General features: G+C 41.8%; 1 protein-coding gene across 1 annotated transcript in view; it reads left to right on the top strand.

The window, feature by feature from the left end:
• nudt3b (nudix (nucleoside diphosphate linked moiety X)-type motif 3b) overlaps window positions 1–18,478 on the top strand; it is a 54,694-nt gene that overhangs the window by 27,091 nt on the left and 9,125 nt on the right. Inside the window, exons 3-4 of the mRNA XM_060919317.1 lie at window positions 9,238–9,282; window positions 14,264–14,348. Of these exons, the coding sequence (XP_060775300.1) occupies window positions 9,238–9,282; window positions 14,264–14,348 (130 nt within the window). The remainder of the gene's footprint in view (window positions 1–9,237; window positions 9,283–14,263; window positions 14,349–18,478) is intronic.

The raw sequence follows: 18,478 nt of genomic DNA on the forward strand, positions 1-18,478 counted from the left end.
TCCATCGTTTTTGTGACATCTGATTGAGTCCTTAATACACACAGAGCAACCAGAGAGAATCACACAAATATTACATCTCGAGATGTTGAAAGATTTAAACTGTTTAGCTACATTAATCAAAAAAGGGTGGTGAGTGTGAATGGAGAGGAAGTCCATCCATCATGGAGTCTGGAAGACCAGGCTATTTCACTGATCCGGGGCATTTGTTGCAACCTGACTGATTTTCATTAATGCGTAATCATGAACAGTTCATGATATTGTACCAGCACAAGTGTTTCAGACATTTGGAAATAATAATAAGTATAATTTGTGAGTATAATCTCTTCTTGACAGAAGACCTTTTATTTATTTATTTATTTATTTAAGTCTGGAGAAATGTATTTTTAATTTATTTAAAAACGTTTTCCGTTCTGGATCAGGGTGGGGTGTGATTTTGGGATTGCGGGGTAGGCATGCGGTTGGGTTCTCTGTTTGTTTATTGTTGCAGTGTGAATTACCTGTACATGGTTTAAAAAAAAAAACCCTACAAAGCAGCTACAGTGCTTAGCTGGCCATACTCAAACAGAAAGTAAGACAACAAAGAGAATGAAGAAAGACTAAAAGCGAAACAGTAAATAAGTACAAAATGAAAGTAAAGAGGCATAAACGGCCAAACTAAGGAAGTAGAAAATGTTTTTATACGTATAGCAAGACTTTCACGAGCAATTAACTTGGAGATTTGTGTTTTCAGATTCTTTGTGAGGGTAGTATCTCACTGGGCTGCGACAGCCCGCGACTAGTTGGAGACACAACAATTGCGATAAAATATGCGAATTAGTAATAATTTTCACCTGGAATCACACTGAATTGATATTCGCATATTTTACCGCAATTGTGTCTCCAACTACTCGCAGGCTGTCGCACCCCGGCTTTCCCTCGGCAGGCAGGGAAGTAGAGGAAGCCTCACAGAAACTGACTTGAGAAGAGTTCGCGACAGCTTTGCGACACCGGCGACGTATTTGCGGCTATTTTTGAGAGAAATTTTGTCGCACTAATTTTTTGAACATGTTCAAAATTTCAGCGACGAAGGAGCGACACTTTTCGACTTATGCGAGGAAATTGAGAAGTCCCGCGAATGTTTCAAGACACTTTTGAAACTCTCGCGAATGTCGTTCGCAGTTTGTCGCAAGCTGTTGCATCCCAGTGAGATACTGGCTTAAAAGTGCAACAAGTGTTCGTGCTTCTCATTGTACAGGAAGAGAAGAGCTTCTGCTTATACTAACTAAAATTCATCTCATCTCATTATCTCTAGCCGCTTTATCCTGTTCTACAGGGTCGCAGGCAAGCTGGAGCCTATCCCAGCTGACTACGGGCGAAAGGCGGGGTACACCCTGGACAAGTCACCAGGTCATCACAGGGCCTAACTAAAATTTCTCCACAAATTGCTGTTTTTTTTTTTTTTTTCCTGAGATTTCTGTAACTTTAGGTGATGTTTAAACACGAATGGCCCTTTTCCACTACCCTATTTCAGCTCACTTCAGCCCAACACGGCTCGCGTTTCGACTACCTCAGAGCAGCACGACTGAGCTCGCTTCAGCCCTGCTCAGCACCCAAAACTCGCACAGTTTTGGAGTAGGGCTGAAGTGAGCCCAACCGAGCCGAGTGGGGCTAGGGGCGTGAGCAGACACTCCCCTGTGCACTGATTGGTGAGGAGAAGTGTCCTCACACGCCCCGCGAGCACGCTGGGATCTGTAAACACCATAAACCCGGAAGACTGTCCTCGTCGTCTTCATTGAGAAGGAATTGAAGAAATTCCCTCTTTTTCTGAAGCCTTATGCGCCTCGCCTCATCTATACGCTCTTGCCAGTATCTGTTGGCGTTGTCGGTGACAACAAGCCACAGCACCAAGACCAGCAACACTAACGACTCCATGTCCTCCATGTTTATTGTTTACTATCCGGGTCGTGAGACTACCGCTTAAAAGCTCACTGATGTTACTGTTTCCGCCGCCTAACGACATCACGTGACGTCCACCCACTTTCGCTAACTCCACCCAATGTGTCCACCCACTTCCAGCCAGCACGGTTCAGCGCGGTTGTAGTCGAAATGCAACTCCAACAGCCCGACTCAGCCCAACTCAGCCGCGTTGGTAGTGGAAGAGCGGCATAAGAGAGAATCACAAAATGAATTCTCAGATATACAGTAGGTAAGCAGTGAAAGGTTTTCTCAACAGTGACTACGTTTACATGCACGTCCAAATCGAGCTGCTGTTGGTAATCGAGCAAAGGGTCCCAGCAGGGGTGCCAGAGAAATCCAATCCTACATGCACAAGTGAAATCGGGCTATTGTGCAAGGTGCATTGTGCACCCGAGCCACACGTGGCGCTACATGCCCCATCGTGTTGGTACACTTCCGGTTGTCGTCATGAAGAAGAGCTATAGTGTTGCCAGATACTGCTGACGTTTTCCAGCCCAAAACGTTCAAATCCGCTAAAATGCACTTAAAACCCCCAATCTGGCAACACTAGCAGTTCCGTGCTCAAGCTGTTAGGCTTGCTCTAACAGACTATGGCTACAAACTGTCCGGCGCAGACCACTGTTTTGTAAGGCAACTTATTTTGCACAATAATATTTTTCTAAAGTCCATTTTTTGCTTACAAAAAAATATTTTTTTTTTGCTTACAATTTAACTTGTGTCTTAATAAACACACAAAAAGTTCAATTGTTTTGTTTTTATTGACATTCTTCAGATGTTGGACATATAAACACACACACACAAATACAATGACTTGTTTATGTACACAATTCACAGCTATGCAACAGCTGTACAGATGTATTTGGTGATACAGTAAGTGAGCTAAATTTTAACAGTGCAAACAATGCCACAAAAAGAAAAGATTCATGCCGTTCGTTGTCATGCCGACCGAGGCTGTTGTGTTTCCCGCTTGTGGTCTCGTCACTCGTCACTTCCGGAAGTAGCTCGACAACTAGCTCGATAGGGTATACATGCATAAAGTAGCTCGGCAGAAATCGCATAAACTAGGTCGTGTAGCTCGATTCCGAGAAATCAAGTTCGGTTCAATTTCAGCCGAATTAAGGTGTATACATGGCATTTTGAACTTCGATTTCAGTCGAGCAACGGCAGAAATTCGATTCTCTCTATGTGCATGTAAACGTAGTGAGTGTTGATGTTCACTTTCATCTGGATTCTGGCAGCTGTTTTAAAAAAAAAAAACAGCTGTGTTCAGAGTGTCTTTTACTTCAAGGTGGTTTACACACAGGGCCAATTTTCTAACATTGATTAAACCTAGTTGATCCGTTTTCAGTGTGTATTCAGTGCATTTTCCCCTTTTTTAAAGATTTAAAAGATTTGTCCTTGGGTAATTTTGTGACTAGAGGGGCTGCAGGGTTGCTGCTTCTAAAACATTATTTATGTTGAGTAGCAATTCACATAACCAAGGATAAAACAGGTGGTGGTGTCGTCAGCAGGTTATCATTAAATGCCAAATGATGTGTCTTGTCATCACCCCCATTTATCAGATCGGGGTTTTCTGTTCAGCTCCGTTGATATTAGGGCTGCAACGATACGCTCAAACTTCGGTTCGATACATATCACGATACTGACACCTCGGTTCGATTAATTTCGATACGATACAAGCAGATCCGGTTTTCGTGTTTTTTATTTATAACAAACTTAAAACTTAACAATAATTAATTAAATTCATCACAAACATGAATACATCACGTAACATGCCAAATAAGACATTTACAAGACTAGACAAAAGTCAATAGTGGTAACAGCATTAATGCATCATGAGAAGTCTCCCTTGCTTTGGTCTAGATTTTAGAACAGTACAGATGACATTACAGTGCAGGGGTGGCCAAAAGAAATGCAGAATGTCGCCATACACGGACTACATCAGGTCATCAGGTATTCTCATGTTTTTTGCTAAGAACACAAGCATTTCAACATTCTCACTTGAGAGACCACATTAACTTTTTTTGCTCACCGGACACTGTGGCTAGTGGTTTTCCCGAGTCACTAGCCATTCAGCCTTTTCACTAGCCACAATTTTGTTGCCAGGAAATCGCAGTTTTTTTTCTTCACCATGATACGTTAAAGTTCGGAAGATCTAGACTTGCATTATACGCTGCCATTCATAATTATCTCTACAGTAGCACTCAAGTATTCAGTGCTGTTAAGGTAGCTCCCTATATGAAAACATGCAACCAATTCAGACAAAAATATATAAACAGAGTATTCTGTTTATTGAACTCAAATTCAAGCCCCTTACAATATAAAATATCGTATAATATGAAAAATAACATTCAGTACAACTGAACTGATTCTAATCTTAAGTCCAATTCAAAACATTTATCATTGAAAAACATTTGATGTTTTGATATGCAAGTATTATGTATATTATGTATTAATTGTGTGTGTGTGTGTGTGTGTGTGTGAGAACATGCATAGAGAGAGACATTAAATGTCCTCATTACGTTCATCATCAGATGAGTCTATGAAAAATGGTTTTTGTGACCTGAGGCTTCCAGCAGGCCATAAGTTGATAGCTGGGGCGAGATCAACTTCTTTACAATCGTGTGAACGTTTCTAACCACCAGCTCCATCCTCTCCAGCTCCGCCGACTTCATGACAGCCAGGGACTAAAAGCAATGCTGTCCTGTCGTGAACCAGCCGTCTTCGCCTGTTTTGATGTTATAGTACCGATGTGTGCATTTGACTTTTCGTGGTCCTTTATAGTTTCGAGTTTAAAATTGCTGGTGCCTGTCTTTGCCAGACTTTCTACAGTCTTCGCAGTACATGGTATTTTCGGTTTTGCTATGAACTAGCCAATCTCGCCCGAACTTCCATTTGTCATTGAACTGTCTTGTCTTCATTAGCGTCTTGTTCATCTCCATGGCCGTAGCCAGCTCTGAGGCCCGCACAGTCCAGACCTCGGTCATTTTTAAGAGCTGAAAATACATTTGTATGCTAAATATTCAACTGAATAAAAAAAATTAAGAATAACATTAAAACTTCTCCGTAAAAAGTGCATTGTGAATTATGTTAAACGCTGATTCTATCTTCTGTGTCTGTTTCGTGTGCGCGGCTCTGAGACCAAGAATACAAAAGCGAATGAGCGTGCGACTCGGGGGAGGAACGCAGTGCAGGAGACACGGGGTTTCCATGGTAACCATCAGCGCGCTTTCATCAAGCTGTTAAATTGACATTTTCGAAGCAGCGCAGTTGTAGCCTGCCTTGTCTGTGATTTAAAAAATAAATAATTCGATAAGCCAAAGCAATAGAGGGGAAAGTTTAAACTTGTGTTTGCCTTGGATAACTTTTGCCTAAAACATGGTGGTGTATACTGATTTTTTTTTTTTTTTTCTCCCCCCAGAATTTTTTTTGTGTGTAGGTGTAACGGATGCTAGATTGTTAATGTATCTTAGTTCCATAGGCTACATGGTGAGGGTATCTTTTGTCCTCATTGCTTGGGCCAGATCAAACCATTAAACAAGCTTAAATTATTCTTACTCTTCCCACATGATTTTTTTTTTTCAAAACTGATTATATTCAGTTCAAACACCATTAAGGCCATCCTTAAAAAAAATCCGTTTCCTGTCCACCGGGTGAGCAAAAAAATTTTCAGTAGGGAGGGAGGGAATTTTTTTTTTTTTTTAATGGATGGGTAAGAAATCACAATGCTGTGTTTTGCTTTTTCTTTCAGTACTTTTTTGTTACAAAAGCAGACACATTTAATAAAATGACAGTTTAATCAACTGAAACTTGTACAAAAACTTTAAGTTAGCATTTTAAATACTGACTGCAACATTTGCAAAATTCTTACAAAGGTACTTAAAATGTCCGACACACGGACTTTTTGTAGTTCTAAATCGACCGTTAGGCCTAGTTCGGATGAAATTACACTATTAAAATGATCACTGAATGATTTGTTTTTCTGAATCTGTACTATTTTGTTCGCTAGAATACCATTTTGCGATTTCACACTTAAGCAAATGTTTGAAAACTCCGGATCTCCTTCCTTCATGGTGGCTGGCATTTTTTTTGTGCCGCACGGCGCATGCGCAGAGCTGATTCGACAGGGCTTTCCACAAGCGCCGGCTGCCAGCCATACAGCCGACTACACAATTAAGTCCAGCCGGCTACTTTAATGACTATTTTTTAGCCCACAGGCTCTAAATATTAATTTTCGATTTTAATAAAATTAAATGTTTATCTAACGGACTGACAATAATGTCAAACTGAACCGCACTCATTTAAGTTGTGATTCGCGCTGTTTGTACCGATAATAACCACAAATTCCCCGCCGACTTCGTTGATCAAGGGAGAGTAACTCATCCGCGGCCTCGACATGCGGTGTGTGCGCGCGCACTCGGTGGAGGCAGTAGTGTGTCGGGGCTGTCGGAGGGAACAGAAGCAGAGATAATGCTTATTTTGTCTCCGGTAAACCCGTCTTCTCTCGTTCAATTACGTGCTGGCATCAAAAGACACCGTTGGTTGTAAATGAAACCAAACTGAGTGGTTGGAGTGTATTTTCATACACAAATGGAGAAATGTTCACTGAGTGTTTAATTGTGTAGCCACCACTGCAGACCGTTGTCGTTGCTAATTCATAGCATGCTCAGTTGCGTGAATGTGTCATGCACCGAAAATAAGAGATTTACAATCCAGGAACGCCTCATGATGCAATACGCAAGAAAAGAAAGATGATTTACTGCCATTTTACTTTGTATTTGAGTAAAGTGAATAAATAAATGGTCTGTGGAAAATACATTTAATCCTGGGAACTGCGTGCACAGGAGTTTATTATTAGTGATGCAGTGCTATGCATTGCAAACTATTGACTCCCATATAGGGAGCAAAGCACAGCAAACTCTTGTTCTTCCGTTTTTCATCTTCCGTACAAATTTCGAATAACCCAATAACCGTACATCGCACACAGACAAACAATATATCAAAACGTGCGGCTTGATCGGACTTGCTATGCTATTACTTTGTTCAGGATTATACGATTTTTTTTTTTTTGCAACGTAGTCGCGAAAAAAATCACACAATTTCCCATTCATTTTCTATGGAATTAATTGAAAAAGTCGCACATTTTCAATGTTTTTCAAACATCCGCTGCTCTGGCATGCTTTCACCTAGAGACGATTCAAACTTTAAAATGTAGACAAACTTCTCCTGTGTGGATCTGGCATTCAACTTTTTTGCTAGGTTCTATACTTTTGGATCAGTCCCAGCTCAAACACCATGAGCAAATCTGGAGAAAATCAGGCTTTATAATGGGTGTCTATTGCGTTACACACCAGTGGGGCTCAGGAATTGAGTGTAGGCAGCTTGAAAAAAAAAAGCTCTAACTTTCTCATTTAAACTGTGTGTTCAGCCACAGTTTTCACTCTACACACACAATTTTCTCAAAAGTTGTAGTCACACTTGTCTTGATTCACACAAAGTGTCTACCTGAGCGATAGGACTTAGTTTTTGAATGAGAAGCCTGAAAGTAAGGAGAGGACAGGCGCGCTGCCCCATAGACTCCCGTTATAAACGTAGGAGCGCTGTGACTGCAAAATCAGAAAAGTCACTTGTTTTTAACTCGCTCTATTGTCCACATTTTTTACACTAGGGACAAAAAAAATTACATCAGTGTGTTCATGGGAGCCTTGTAGCACTCTGTGTGAAATAATTTTGTGAGTACCTCCTTTCGTTTCCATGTAAATCAGCGTTGTTCGAGGAGAGGGAACTCTGAGAAAAAGCGCTCTTTGCTTGTCATATTGTGTCTCTCTTCCCTGCACCTGAGCACCGTTACCAAGGCAACGAGCTCCACTCAGGGAGCAGAGAGGGGAGGGGCTGCTCTCTCTCTCAAAACCCCCCCCGGCGGCTACTTATTTGTCATGGCTGGCTAGTATGAGCCTTTGTGGAAAGCCCTGGGAATGCGTAAATGTCAAGTTCGATTTTAGATTTACGAACCCGAAAAAAATGTCGGAAAACCGGCGTTTAAAAAAAAAAATTTCACCTGCACAAACGGCACTCACCCGGCCGGTGGACCGGAAACAGAACATTTTTTAATAATGGCCTAAAAGTAATTTCAGGAATAGATCTCTTGTGTGGTGTGTAATTCACCCCATCATTTAAATATGGCGAACATTTTTCGGCGCACGCTTTGCGCATCACAGACTTCTGTGATTTTAAAATGCTGCCTCTGGCCCTGCTCATCTCTGCCCCTTTTCCCCTGAGCAGCAGGGTTTGAAACCCCAGGTATATGCCGCCACATAGTGCGCTTGTCAGTCGTCAGCAACTTTGTTGCTTCGTTCATTAACCACAGGTTACCGTATCACTGATTTTATCTGAGCCGTTAACAAGCGTTCTCAACAATTCTAACATGTTGTGTCAGAATGTTTATGCAGGTGCCTATGGGAGTTGTAGGCGCGTAATATTACATTGCAATGCGTTTATTATATCAGATGCCTTCAGAGAAAACTACAATTAAAACATATTGTCATACCACAGAATAAACCACCCGCCAAAGTGGCTAGTGAGACTAAAGTCATTACCTGCCAAAGCCGAATTTTACCCGCATTTGGCGGGTGGGCGGGTGCTAATGTAAAGCCCTGGCACAGACAGCTCTCCACCAAGCAAGGGGGTCTGAATCTAATTTAAGAAGCTGCTCTTCTTTGTAATTCTGAATTTCAGATTCAACTTGGTCAAACAGGCTCTTAGCAGGTTCCACTTTTGTCACAAAAACATCAGCCCGTATTGAAAGAGGGTGCAGTACCAATAATTAAATAAAACTACAAGAAAAGGAAAGTATTTATTTATTTATTTTTTAAAAAAAGGAAAGTAAGTTCAGTTGCACCAGTTCTCCCGGAGTGTGAGCTGAGGGTTGTTGGTAAAACCCGGAACGGAACGGGACATGACATATCGCTCGGGCAGTGACCTTCCCGCAGTTGTTGCTAAAACCGGTGACGTCCCGTCCCGGGTTTTAGTAATTGCCTGAGCCGAGCAGTAATGGCGGAGTACTCAGTATGGAGTACTGAACCAAAACAAGGTGATTTGACATTAAATATCGAACCGAAGGTGGTGGAATCAGTTCTCGATGCATCGCGGTAAACCGTTGCACCTCTAGTTGAGACTTTTGCATTTGTGGAATCACATGACTAAGCATTTAATTTTTCTGACTGTATGCGTTAAATAAAAAAAAATCACACCATTTTTTTCTTTTCTCCCCTTTCCCAACAGGCTGGTGTTAAGGGCACTTTAGGAAGACTAGTAGGAATATTTGAGGTGAGTATCACACAGCAAACTGATGATACTTTGTTCCTGTAGTAGTGATTGTGATTCTAGTCAGGAAGCACTGCACTCACTGAACTACTTCAGCTCAATCTGTGCAGTGCAGACGGTCCCAAGGGGAAACACCATGCAGCATTTTAATAAGAAATGATGAGGGGATGGGACCTAAACTTAATAATCATCATCTTTCGGCTGTTCCCGTTAGGGGTCGCCACAGCAGATCATGTCCCTCCTGTCCTCCGTATTGTTTACTGTCACACCAACCATCCTTATGTCCTCCTTCACCATGTCCATAAATCTTATCTTTGGTCGTCGTCTTTTCCTTCTACCTGGCAACTCCATCTCCATCATTCTTTTTCCAATATACCCTGGATCTGTCCTCTGTACGCGTCCAAACCATCTCACTCTCGCCTCTCTCACTTTGTCTCCAAGCCGTCCTACATGTACTGTCCCTCTAATATACTCATTTCTCATCTGGTCCAACTTTGTCACTCCTAATGAAAATCTCAGCATCTTCAACTCTGCCACCTCCAGTTCAATCTCCTGTCTTTTTGTCAGTGCCACTGTCTCCAAACCGTACAACATCGCTGCTCTTACTACTGTCTTGTGTCCTTTCCCGTTCACTCTTGCTGGTGTCCTTCTGTCACACATCACTCCTGACATTCTCCTCCATCTATTCACAACCTGCTTTCACTTCTCTTCCACACTCACCATTACTTTATACAGTTGACCCCAGATATTTGAACTCTTCTGCTTTGACCACCTCTGTTCCTGGTAGCTGTACCATTCCACTGTCCTCGCCCTCATTCACGCACATGTACTCCATCTTGCTCCTACTGACTTTCATTCCCCTTCTCTCTAGTGCATACCTCCATGTCTCCAAGTTTTCTTCCACTTGCTCTCTGGTCTCACTACAGATCATAATCTCATCTCCAAACATCGTTGTCCATGGGGCTTCTTGCCTGATGCTCCGTGTTATCTAGAGACCCGTCGACCCGTCTTTTCGACGGCCAATACTAGTAGGTAATTTTCTGCAATGATGGGCTTCAAAATTCCTATAAGAGAAAATTAGGATGAAACAAAAACGAGCAACGTTAGTTGAATCGGCAGATCAAAATAAACACCAGTGGATGAGTGAGGACCACAAACAGCACAATAAATCTGCATCCCACGTGCATGTTTCTCTGGTACAATGTTTGCTCTCCCTTTTTTCTGAAGCAGGACATGATTTGCTGCTCAGAACTGATAGTGCGCTCCCATTGGCCAGCGCGCAGCACAGCAGCCAACTATAGTCCTTGTTTCATGCTACAGCCAGGTTCAGCTATAGCAACAGAATAAAGGTTGGCCTCCGCAACCAACTTGGCATCTGTATATTGGACCGCCTTGTTCGTCTAAGCTATGCCAAGATAGGCTAGCCATTGAGAACTTTCCCCTTTGGGGAAGCCGCAGAACTTTTCCTGCAACCTCATCTGCGGTGTGGGTGTGTGTGTGAGAAAAATCTCGAATCAGAGATGTCTAGAAGCGCCGGCGACCGACAGTTTTCTCCAGCTACACACACACAGTCTGTGCTGGCTACTCACGCCCAGGAAAAAAACCAAAACTTGCCTTTCAGTGTTCAAACGATTTTATATCGTGCCCATAATTTGCTGCAAATCCAATTATTTCACCACAAAATTGTCTTCGGGTATCGCAAGACCAGAAGCAACGCCATATTTGTTGATCAATTCTCGCACTCTAATTGGCTGAGCTGGACCATGTGACCACGCTGTAGCGTATGTGGTTATGTTACAGAGCCAGGCAGCATGCTACAGAGGGTAACTGAGAAAGCCAAGCAGGCATACAATCTGCAGGGAAATTTCATACATATTTTGCAACTATTTTACAGGGAAATGGGTCGTAATTTATTAACTGAAAGTGCAGCAGAGGGCATGTAAACTTCAAATTTTTCTGGGGGAGGCATGCTCCCAGACCTCCTTAGCATTGGCCACTTACTACTTTTTTTTTTTTTTTTAAACCCGCTACTTCAGATTTTCTGGAGAACCCTGTCTAATGTTTACACATGCGCAATATGTACATGTAAAGGTTAGCTTCTGTGGTTAGGACAGCCATTACCAATTTACCACACCATGCTAATCAGGACTGAGCATTGCAAAATTAGGCACCAAGTCTACATGTGTGATAAAATGTATTTATTTATTTTAAATGATTTGAGTTGACTGACTGACTGATTTTCCTTTTTCAGAAATTCACTGCCTGAAACACCTTATTTTAAGAGCTTTTCCCAACTGCTTTTTCATGGCAAGATTGCACCAAAGGGCCCCAAATTTGCTTCAATATTTCAAATTTTCCCAGGGAAGCATTGTATGAAGAAAACAATAGGGTGCCAAGACTTAACAGTACTGTGTTTGAGTATTTTTTTTTTTTTTTATCTATCATCCACTTCTAGGTTTAAAAAAAAAAACCCACGCTGCGTCATGACAGACAGGATAATGTTTGAGTTTAAAATTTAGTGTGTAGGTTGTGGGTGTTTTTATACAGACCTGGCAACCAGTGCAGCCTGGTCTGTCATGAAGCAGAACGGTGTTTTTTATAAACCTAGAGGTGGATGATATAACAAAATGTATATAAAAAATATTTTGAACAGGACTGTGTTCCTCTGATAACAGAAACAAAGCTCCAGCTCTCTCTGCTCTTAATCTGTTCTTTCAGGATTTATCGCACATGTCAGTCCTTGTTGTTGTTGTTTTTTTTATGCCAGAGTTGTTTGAAACCAATCTGGTTTTTCTGTGTCGAATAAAGAAGCTGCTTCACCTTTTAAAAAAAATCAAACACTTTCATGAAGGCGCTAACTCGAATGCGAGTGGAAAAAAAATAAAACAGAGATTCTTAAGCAAACTCTTCCATCCTCACTTCCGACTTTCTGTTTTTGTAAAATACATTTTAAGTACAATCATGAATTTCTGTGGAGTTTCAGGCTGAGCTCCTCTCTACGTATTCTTTAGCCACTCATTTCCTCGTTCTTGAAGCATTTGCTTCTATTTGTTAACATTTTTTGATAGCGGGGAGACAGTAATGGCGCTTATCTATTTCTCTGTTTGAACAAGCAAAAACAGCGCAAAAATTAACCATATTGAAGACAGATTAAGCCTTGCTTGCATGAAAGACGGTGTCTGTCTGACCCCAGCTGTAATTATCACATGATGCGTGACATCATGCACAAGGGGTCTATAAACAGTACGCGTACCATACTACAACAGCAGGGGTATATAAAAGAACTTGCAAAGCAGTAAATGAAACCAAGACTAAGAAAACAGCCAAGACATAATAGCGAATTTGTAGTGAGGGATGCTTTTAGGAACTGAAATAGATGATCAAAAAGTCTAATTTTTGTATATATGCTCATTCCAACTTGCCCAGTCGGGCATGTCGGGGACGTATCCCACTTGCCCGAATGCGTGTTTCACTTGCCCTGGGCAATCGGGCAGTCCTTAATGTCGAGCCCTGATGTGTTTAGTGATTCTGGTGCCATTTTGTTGACTACTGCTGCTGCATTTTTGTTCTTCCTGTGAGAAGTTAGCAGCTGTTAGCCATGCTGACATCACAAGGAGACTTTGCTAGGGTAGTTTCAAGGGCATTTAGTAAGAGGGTAAAAAAATGCAATAAATGATCTCAGACAGAAGTGATAATGGTCAGGTTAGCTCCTGAAAGCACAGAAGCTTCTTTTCTTACTCCTTATTTTCTGTGATGTGCAATGCCATATTAATGAGAGATCCAATGCAGAAGTAGTGAAGGCAGTAAGTGTTTACTCCGTGTTCCAGAAAGCAGTTTGTCAGCAATCTGCAACAAGCATGAGCTCAGTGACTGCAGTGGAAGCACAAATGAAAATTATGAAATTGGAGACAGTTGGAGAGCTTGACGGAGTAAAGGACTAAAGCGCTGCTGCATCACTCTCTTTAGGTAGAGATGAAGCAAGAGCTAAACCTCACTAGCACCACCTTGAAATGGCAGCATGAAACCATTAACCAACGATCGATTTGTACGGGTAGATGTTAACCTGTTAGGCTCTAGGCCTGCCACACCTCCACCAGTGCCTGTCTGGTTAGCTGTGGGTTCATCAGCCGAGGGCCACTGTTCCTAGATGTTTCACCCCTTATCCTAGAACGTCTCCTGGTGGCGGGGCAATGAACAGGTACGTCTCCCTGACACTCCCCACAGCTAAACTTCCTCAGGAGTTTCTGGCTCCCCAAATCTTGTCCCACCTTCTGAGCCATAGCCAGAAGCTGGCCGCCTCTGCCTCTTCAGATTGCTCCCCGGTGGCTTTGTGTAGCTCTTTGCCCTGTATCCCTAAGTCTCAGAGCAGATGTAGTATTGAGCTTCCAGCAAAGCCCTTTGTACCAATCCCCACTGGACAGAGTTTTGTGCTCCAGTTGCCTTCCCTGCACTCTGCAACCAGGTTTGCGTATTTCGCCCTCTTCCTTTCATGGGCTGCCTCCAGCCCCTCCTCGCAAGGCACAGTCAGCTCCATCAGCAGCACTGATTTTAAATGTTACTGAAAGTTTATATCAAGAGTCAGCTCGAGAATGTAGTACAAAATCTTCGCAGCTCCTGGAAATAACGTTACATATATAACCCCATGTTCACACTAGCCATTGACCCACAGTCCTTCATTCGATCATAGCGTTGTGTCATGGACATGTGATTTCAACCACAAAACATTTGAATTGAGATTGTCTCACTTCCATGCAAATTAAGTATGGTTGTAAATCTAATTGGTTCTTTTGGACTGATCCTATCATGGTCTGATGTTTCTTCAATTCCCCACTCATACATTTATTCCCTCGCTTCAGTGAGTTCCCTTCGTCCCCATTTAAGCAATCACTACGCCAACAAGACAAATGATGAACTATAACGCATTCAGTGTGGATTTTTCTCTTAAACTTTTTCCTTTTTTTTTTTTTTTGTCCCCCACTTTCAGAATCAGGATAGGAAACACAGGACGTATGTGTACGTTCTCATTGTAAAGGAAGTACTGGAAGACTGGGAAGACTCTGTAAACATTGGTAAGTGTAGAATTGTTTTTTTGCTCACAAATGTTCATCAAACCACGAGACCATTTTATTCAGATTTCTTTTTGATGTGTATACAGCACAGAGGTCAGCAGGAATGTCACCATAATTGCCTCTCTGTTTATATGCACTTTTGTTCTCGTATTTGTAGTGCGTTTTTGGCAAATCCTGCACTTTAACTGACACACTACAGTGTAACCACTTCTCCAGCATTTTATTGTCAGTCATTGCTTAAAACTACTCACCGTCCACTTTATTAGGTACTGTACACTTGCACGTGTGTGTATTATTCTAATCAGCCAATTATGTGGCCGCAGCATGATGCAAAAGAATTATGCAGATACAAGTCAAGATCTTGAGTTAATGTTCAAATCAAACATCAGAATGGGGGAAAAAGTGATCTCTGTGACTAACTGTGGCATGGTAGATGGTCCAGTTTGGTTGAGTCTGTGCCCATGATGGCCTCAGATTCTTATTTTTGTCTGACAGGAGTGGAACCTGACGTGGTGGTCTGCTGTTGTAGCTCATTCACTCTCAAGGTTTGATATTCTGTGCATTCTCTGATGTTTTGCTGTTCAACACAGCTGTAAAGAGTGCTTATTTAAGTTACGATAGACTTCCTGTCAGCTCAGACCAGTCTGGTCATTCTACTTTAATCTTTCAACAAAGTGTTTGAGCCAGCAGATCCTCTTCTCGCAGGAAGATGATGTGGTTTGTTTGTTTTTTTCTTCTTCTTCTTTTTCTCACGTCATTCTGGGTAAACATGAGATTGCTATGTGTGAAAATCCAATGAGATCAGCAGTTTCTGAAATACTCAGACCAGCCCATCTGGTACCAACATCCTTACCATGGTTAAACTCCGAGATCACACTTTTTCTTCATTCTGATATTTGATGTATAATACAATAATCTTTATTAGGTTCCCAAAATGGGGTCTTCATGCCTAATTTTCAAGTGCTTATAAAAATATAAATAATTCTAATTGCAAATAATATAAAAATAAACTAAAACATTACGTGGAAAAAAATACATAGATATGAAAGGAGTTATCAAAACTGAATGAGTACTATTTAGAAATGTTATCAAACTTATCAGTACTAGGTGTGCAGCCACCTCTCAAAATAATGCTACTTTAAGTTGCATTTAAAAATGGATACTGATAGAGACTTGGAAATTACCTCAGGGAGTGAATTCCGGACAGAGACCCCTCTATAAAGAAAACTCTAAAGTTCTGTGCCTTGGCAGTATGACACTTGGATACTCAGATTTGTTACTGTTTCTCGTATTCTGTTGATATACAGTGGGGCAAAAAAGTATTTAGTCAGCCACCAATTGTGCAAGTTCTCCCACTTAAAAAGATGAGAGAGGCCTGTAATTTTCATCATAGGTACACTTCAACTATGAGAGACAGAATGGGGGGAAGAATCCAGGAAATCACACTGTAGGATTTTTAATGAATTAATTGGTAAATTCCTTGGTAAGATAAGTGTTTGGTCACCTACAAACAAGCAAGATTTCTGGCTCTCACAGACCTGTAACTTCTTCTTTAAGAGGCTCCTCTGTCCTCCACTCATCTGTATTAATGGCACCTGTTTGAACTCGTTATCAGTATAAAAGACACCTGTCCACAACCTCAAACAGTCACACTCCAAACTCCACTATGGCCAAGACCAAAGAGCTGTCAAAGAACACCAGAAACAAAATTGTAGACCTGCACCAGGCTGGGAAGACTGAATCTGCAATAGGTAAGCAGCTTGGTGTGAAGAAATCAACTGTGGGAGCAATTATTAGAAAATGGAAGACATGCAAGACCACTGATGATCTCACTCGATCTGGGGCTCCATGCAAGACCTCACCCCGTGGGGTCAAAATGATCACAAGAACGGTGAGCAAAAATCCCAGAACTACACGGGGGGACCTAGTGAATGACCTGCAGAGAGCTGGGACCAAAGTAACAAAGGCTACCATCAGTAACACACTACGCCGCCAGGGACTCAAATCCTGCAGTGCCAGACGTGTCCCCCTGCTTAAGCCAGTACATGTCCAGGCCCGTCTGAAGTTTGCTAGAGAGCATTTGGATGATCCAGAAGAGGATTGGGAGAATGTCATATGGTTCGATGAAACCAAAATAGAACTTTTTGGTAAAAACTCAACTTGTCGTGTTTGGAGGAGAAAGAATGCTGAGTTGCATCCAAAGAACACCATACCTACTGTGAAGCATGGGGGTGGAAACATCATGCTTTGGGGCTGTTTTTCTGCAAAGGGACCAGGACGACTGATCCGTGTAAAGGAAAGAATGAATGGGGCCATGTATCGTGAGATTTTGAGTGAAAACCTCCTTCCATCAGCAAGGGCATTGAAGATGAAATGTGGCTGGGTCTTTCAGCATGACAATGATCCCAAACACACCGCCCGGGCAACGAAGGAGTGGCTTCGTAAGAAGCATTTCAAGGTCCTGGAGTGGCCTAGCCAGTCTCCAGATCTCAACCCCGTAGAAAATCTTTGGAGGGAGTTGAAAGTCTGTGTTGCCCAGCGACAGCCCCAAAACATCACTGCTCTAGAGGAGATCTGCATGGAGGAATGGGCCAAAATACCAGCAACAGTGTGTGAAAACCTTGTGAAGACTTACAGAAAACATTTGACCTCTGTCATTGCCAACAAAGGGTATATAACAAAGTATTGAGATGAACTTTTGTTATTGACCAAATACTTATTTTCCACTATAATTTGCAAATAAATTCTTTTAAAAATCAGACAATGTGATTTTTCTGGATATTTTTTCTCATTTTGTCTCTCATAGTTGAGGTATACCTATGATGAAAATTACAGGCCTCTCTCATCTTTTTAAGTGGGAGAACTTGCACAATTGGTTACTGACTAAATACTTTTTTGCCCCACTGTATACTGGAGCGTTTCCTGAACAAGCTAGTAAGATAATTAGTGGTAAGATTATTCATGCATTTACACATAAGTACAGTGGTGCTTGAAAGTTTGTGAACCCTTTAGAATTTTCTATATTTCTGCATAAATATGACCTAAAACAACATCAGATTTTCACACAAGTCCTAAAAGTAGATAAAGAGAACCCAGTTCTCTTTATCTACTTTTACAAAAATATTATACTTGGTCATTTATTTACTGAGGGAAAATGATCCAATATTACATATCTGTGAGTGGCAAAAGTATGTGAACCTCTAGGATTAGCAGTTAATTTGAAGGTGAAATTAGAGTCAGGAGTTTTCAATCAATGGGATGACAATCAGGTGTGAGTGGGCACCCTGTTTTATTTAAAGAACAGGGATCTATCAAAGTCTGATCTTCACAACACGTTTGTGGAAGTGTATCATGGCACAAACAAAGAAGATTTCTGAGGATCTCAGAAAAAGCGTTGTTGATCCTCATCAGGCTGGAAAAGGTTACAAAACCATCTCTAAAGAGTTTGGACTCCACCAATCCACAGTCAGACAGATTGTGTACAAATGGAGGAAATTCAAGACCATTGTTGCCCTCCCCAGGAGTGGTCGACCAACAAAGATCACTCCAAAAGCAAGGCGTGTAATAGTCGGCGAGGTCACAAAGGACCCCAGGGTAACTTCTCAGCAACTGAAGGCCTCTCGCACATTGGTTAATGTTAATGTTCATGAGTCCACCATCAGGAGAACACTGAACAACAATGGTGTGCATGGCAGGGTTGCAAGGAGAAAGCCACTGCTCTCCAAAAAGAACATTGCTGCTCATCTGCAGTTTGCTAAAGATCACGTGGACAAGCCAGAAGGCTCTTGGAAAAATGTTTTGTGGATAGAGGAGGCCAAAATAGAACTTTTTTGGTTTAAATGAGAAGCGTTATGTTTGGAGAAAGGAAAACCCTGCATTCCAGCATAAGAACCTTATCCCATCTGTGAAACATGGTGGTGGTGGTAGTATCACGGTTTGGGCCTGTTTTGCTGCATCTGGGCCAGGACGGCTTGCCATCATTGATGGAACAATGAATTCTGAATTATACCAGCGAATTCTAAAGGAAAATGCCAGGACATCTGTCCATGAACCGAATCTCAAGAGAAGGTGGGTCATGCAGCAAGACAACGACCCTAAGCACACAAGTCGTTCTACCAAAGAATGGCTAA

Source organism: Neoarius graeffei, chromosome 4 (genome assembly GCF_027579695.1).
Source record: "Neoarius graeffei isolate fNeoGra1 chromosome 4, fNeoGra1.pri, whole genome shotgun sequence".
In the NCBI taxonomy this organism is placed as follows: Eukaryota; Metazoa; Chordata; class Actinopteri; order Siluriformes; family Ariidae; genus Neoarius; species Neoarius graeffei.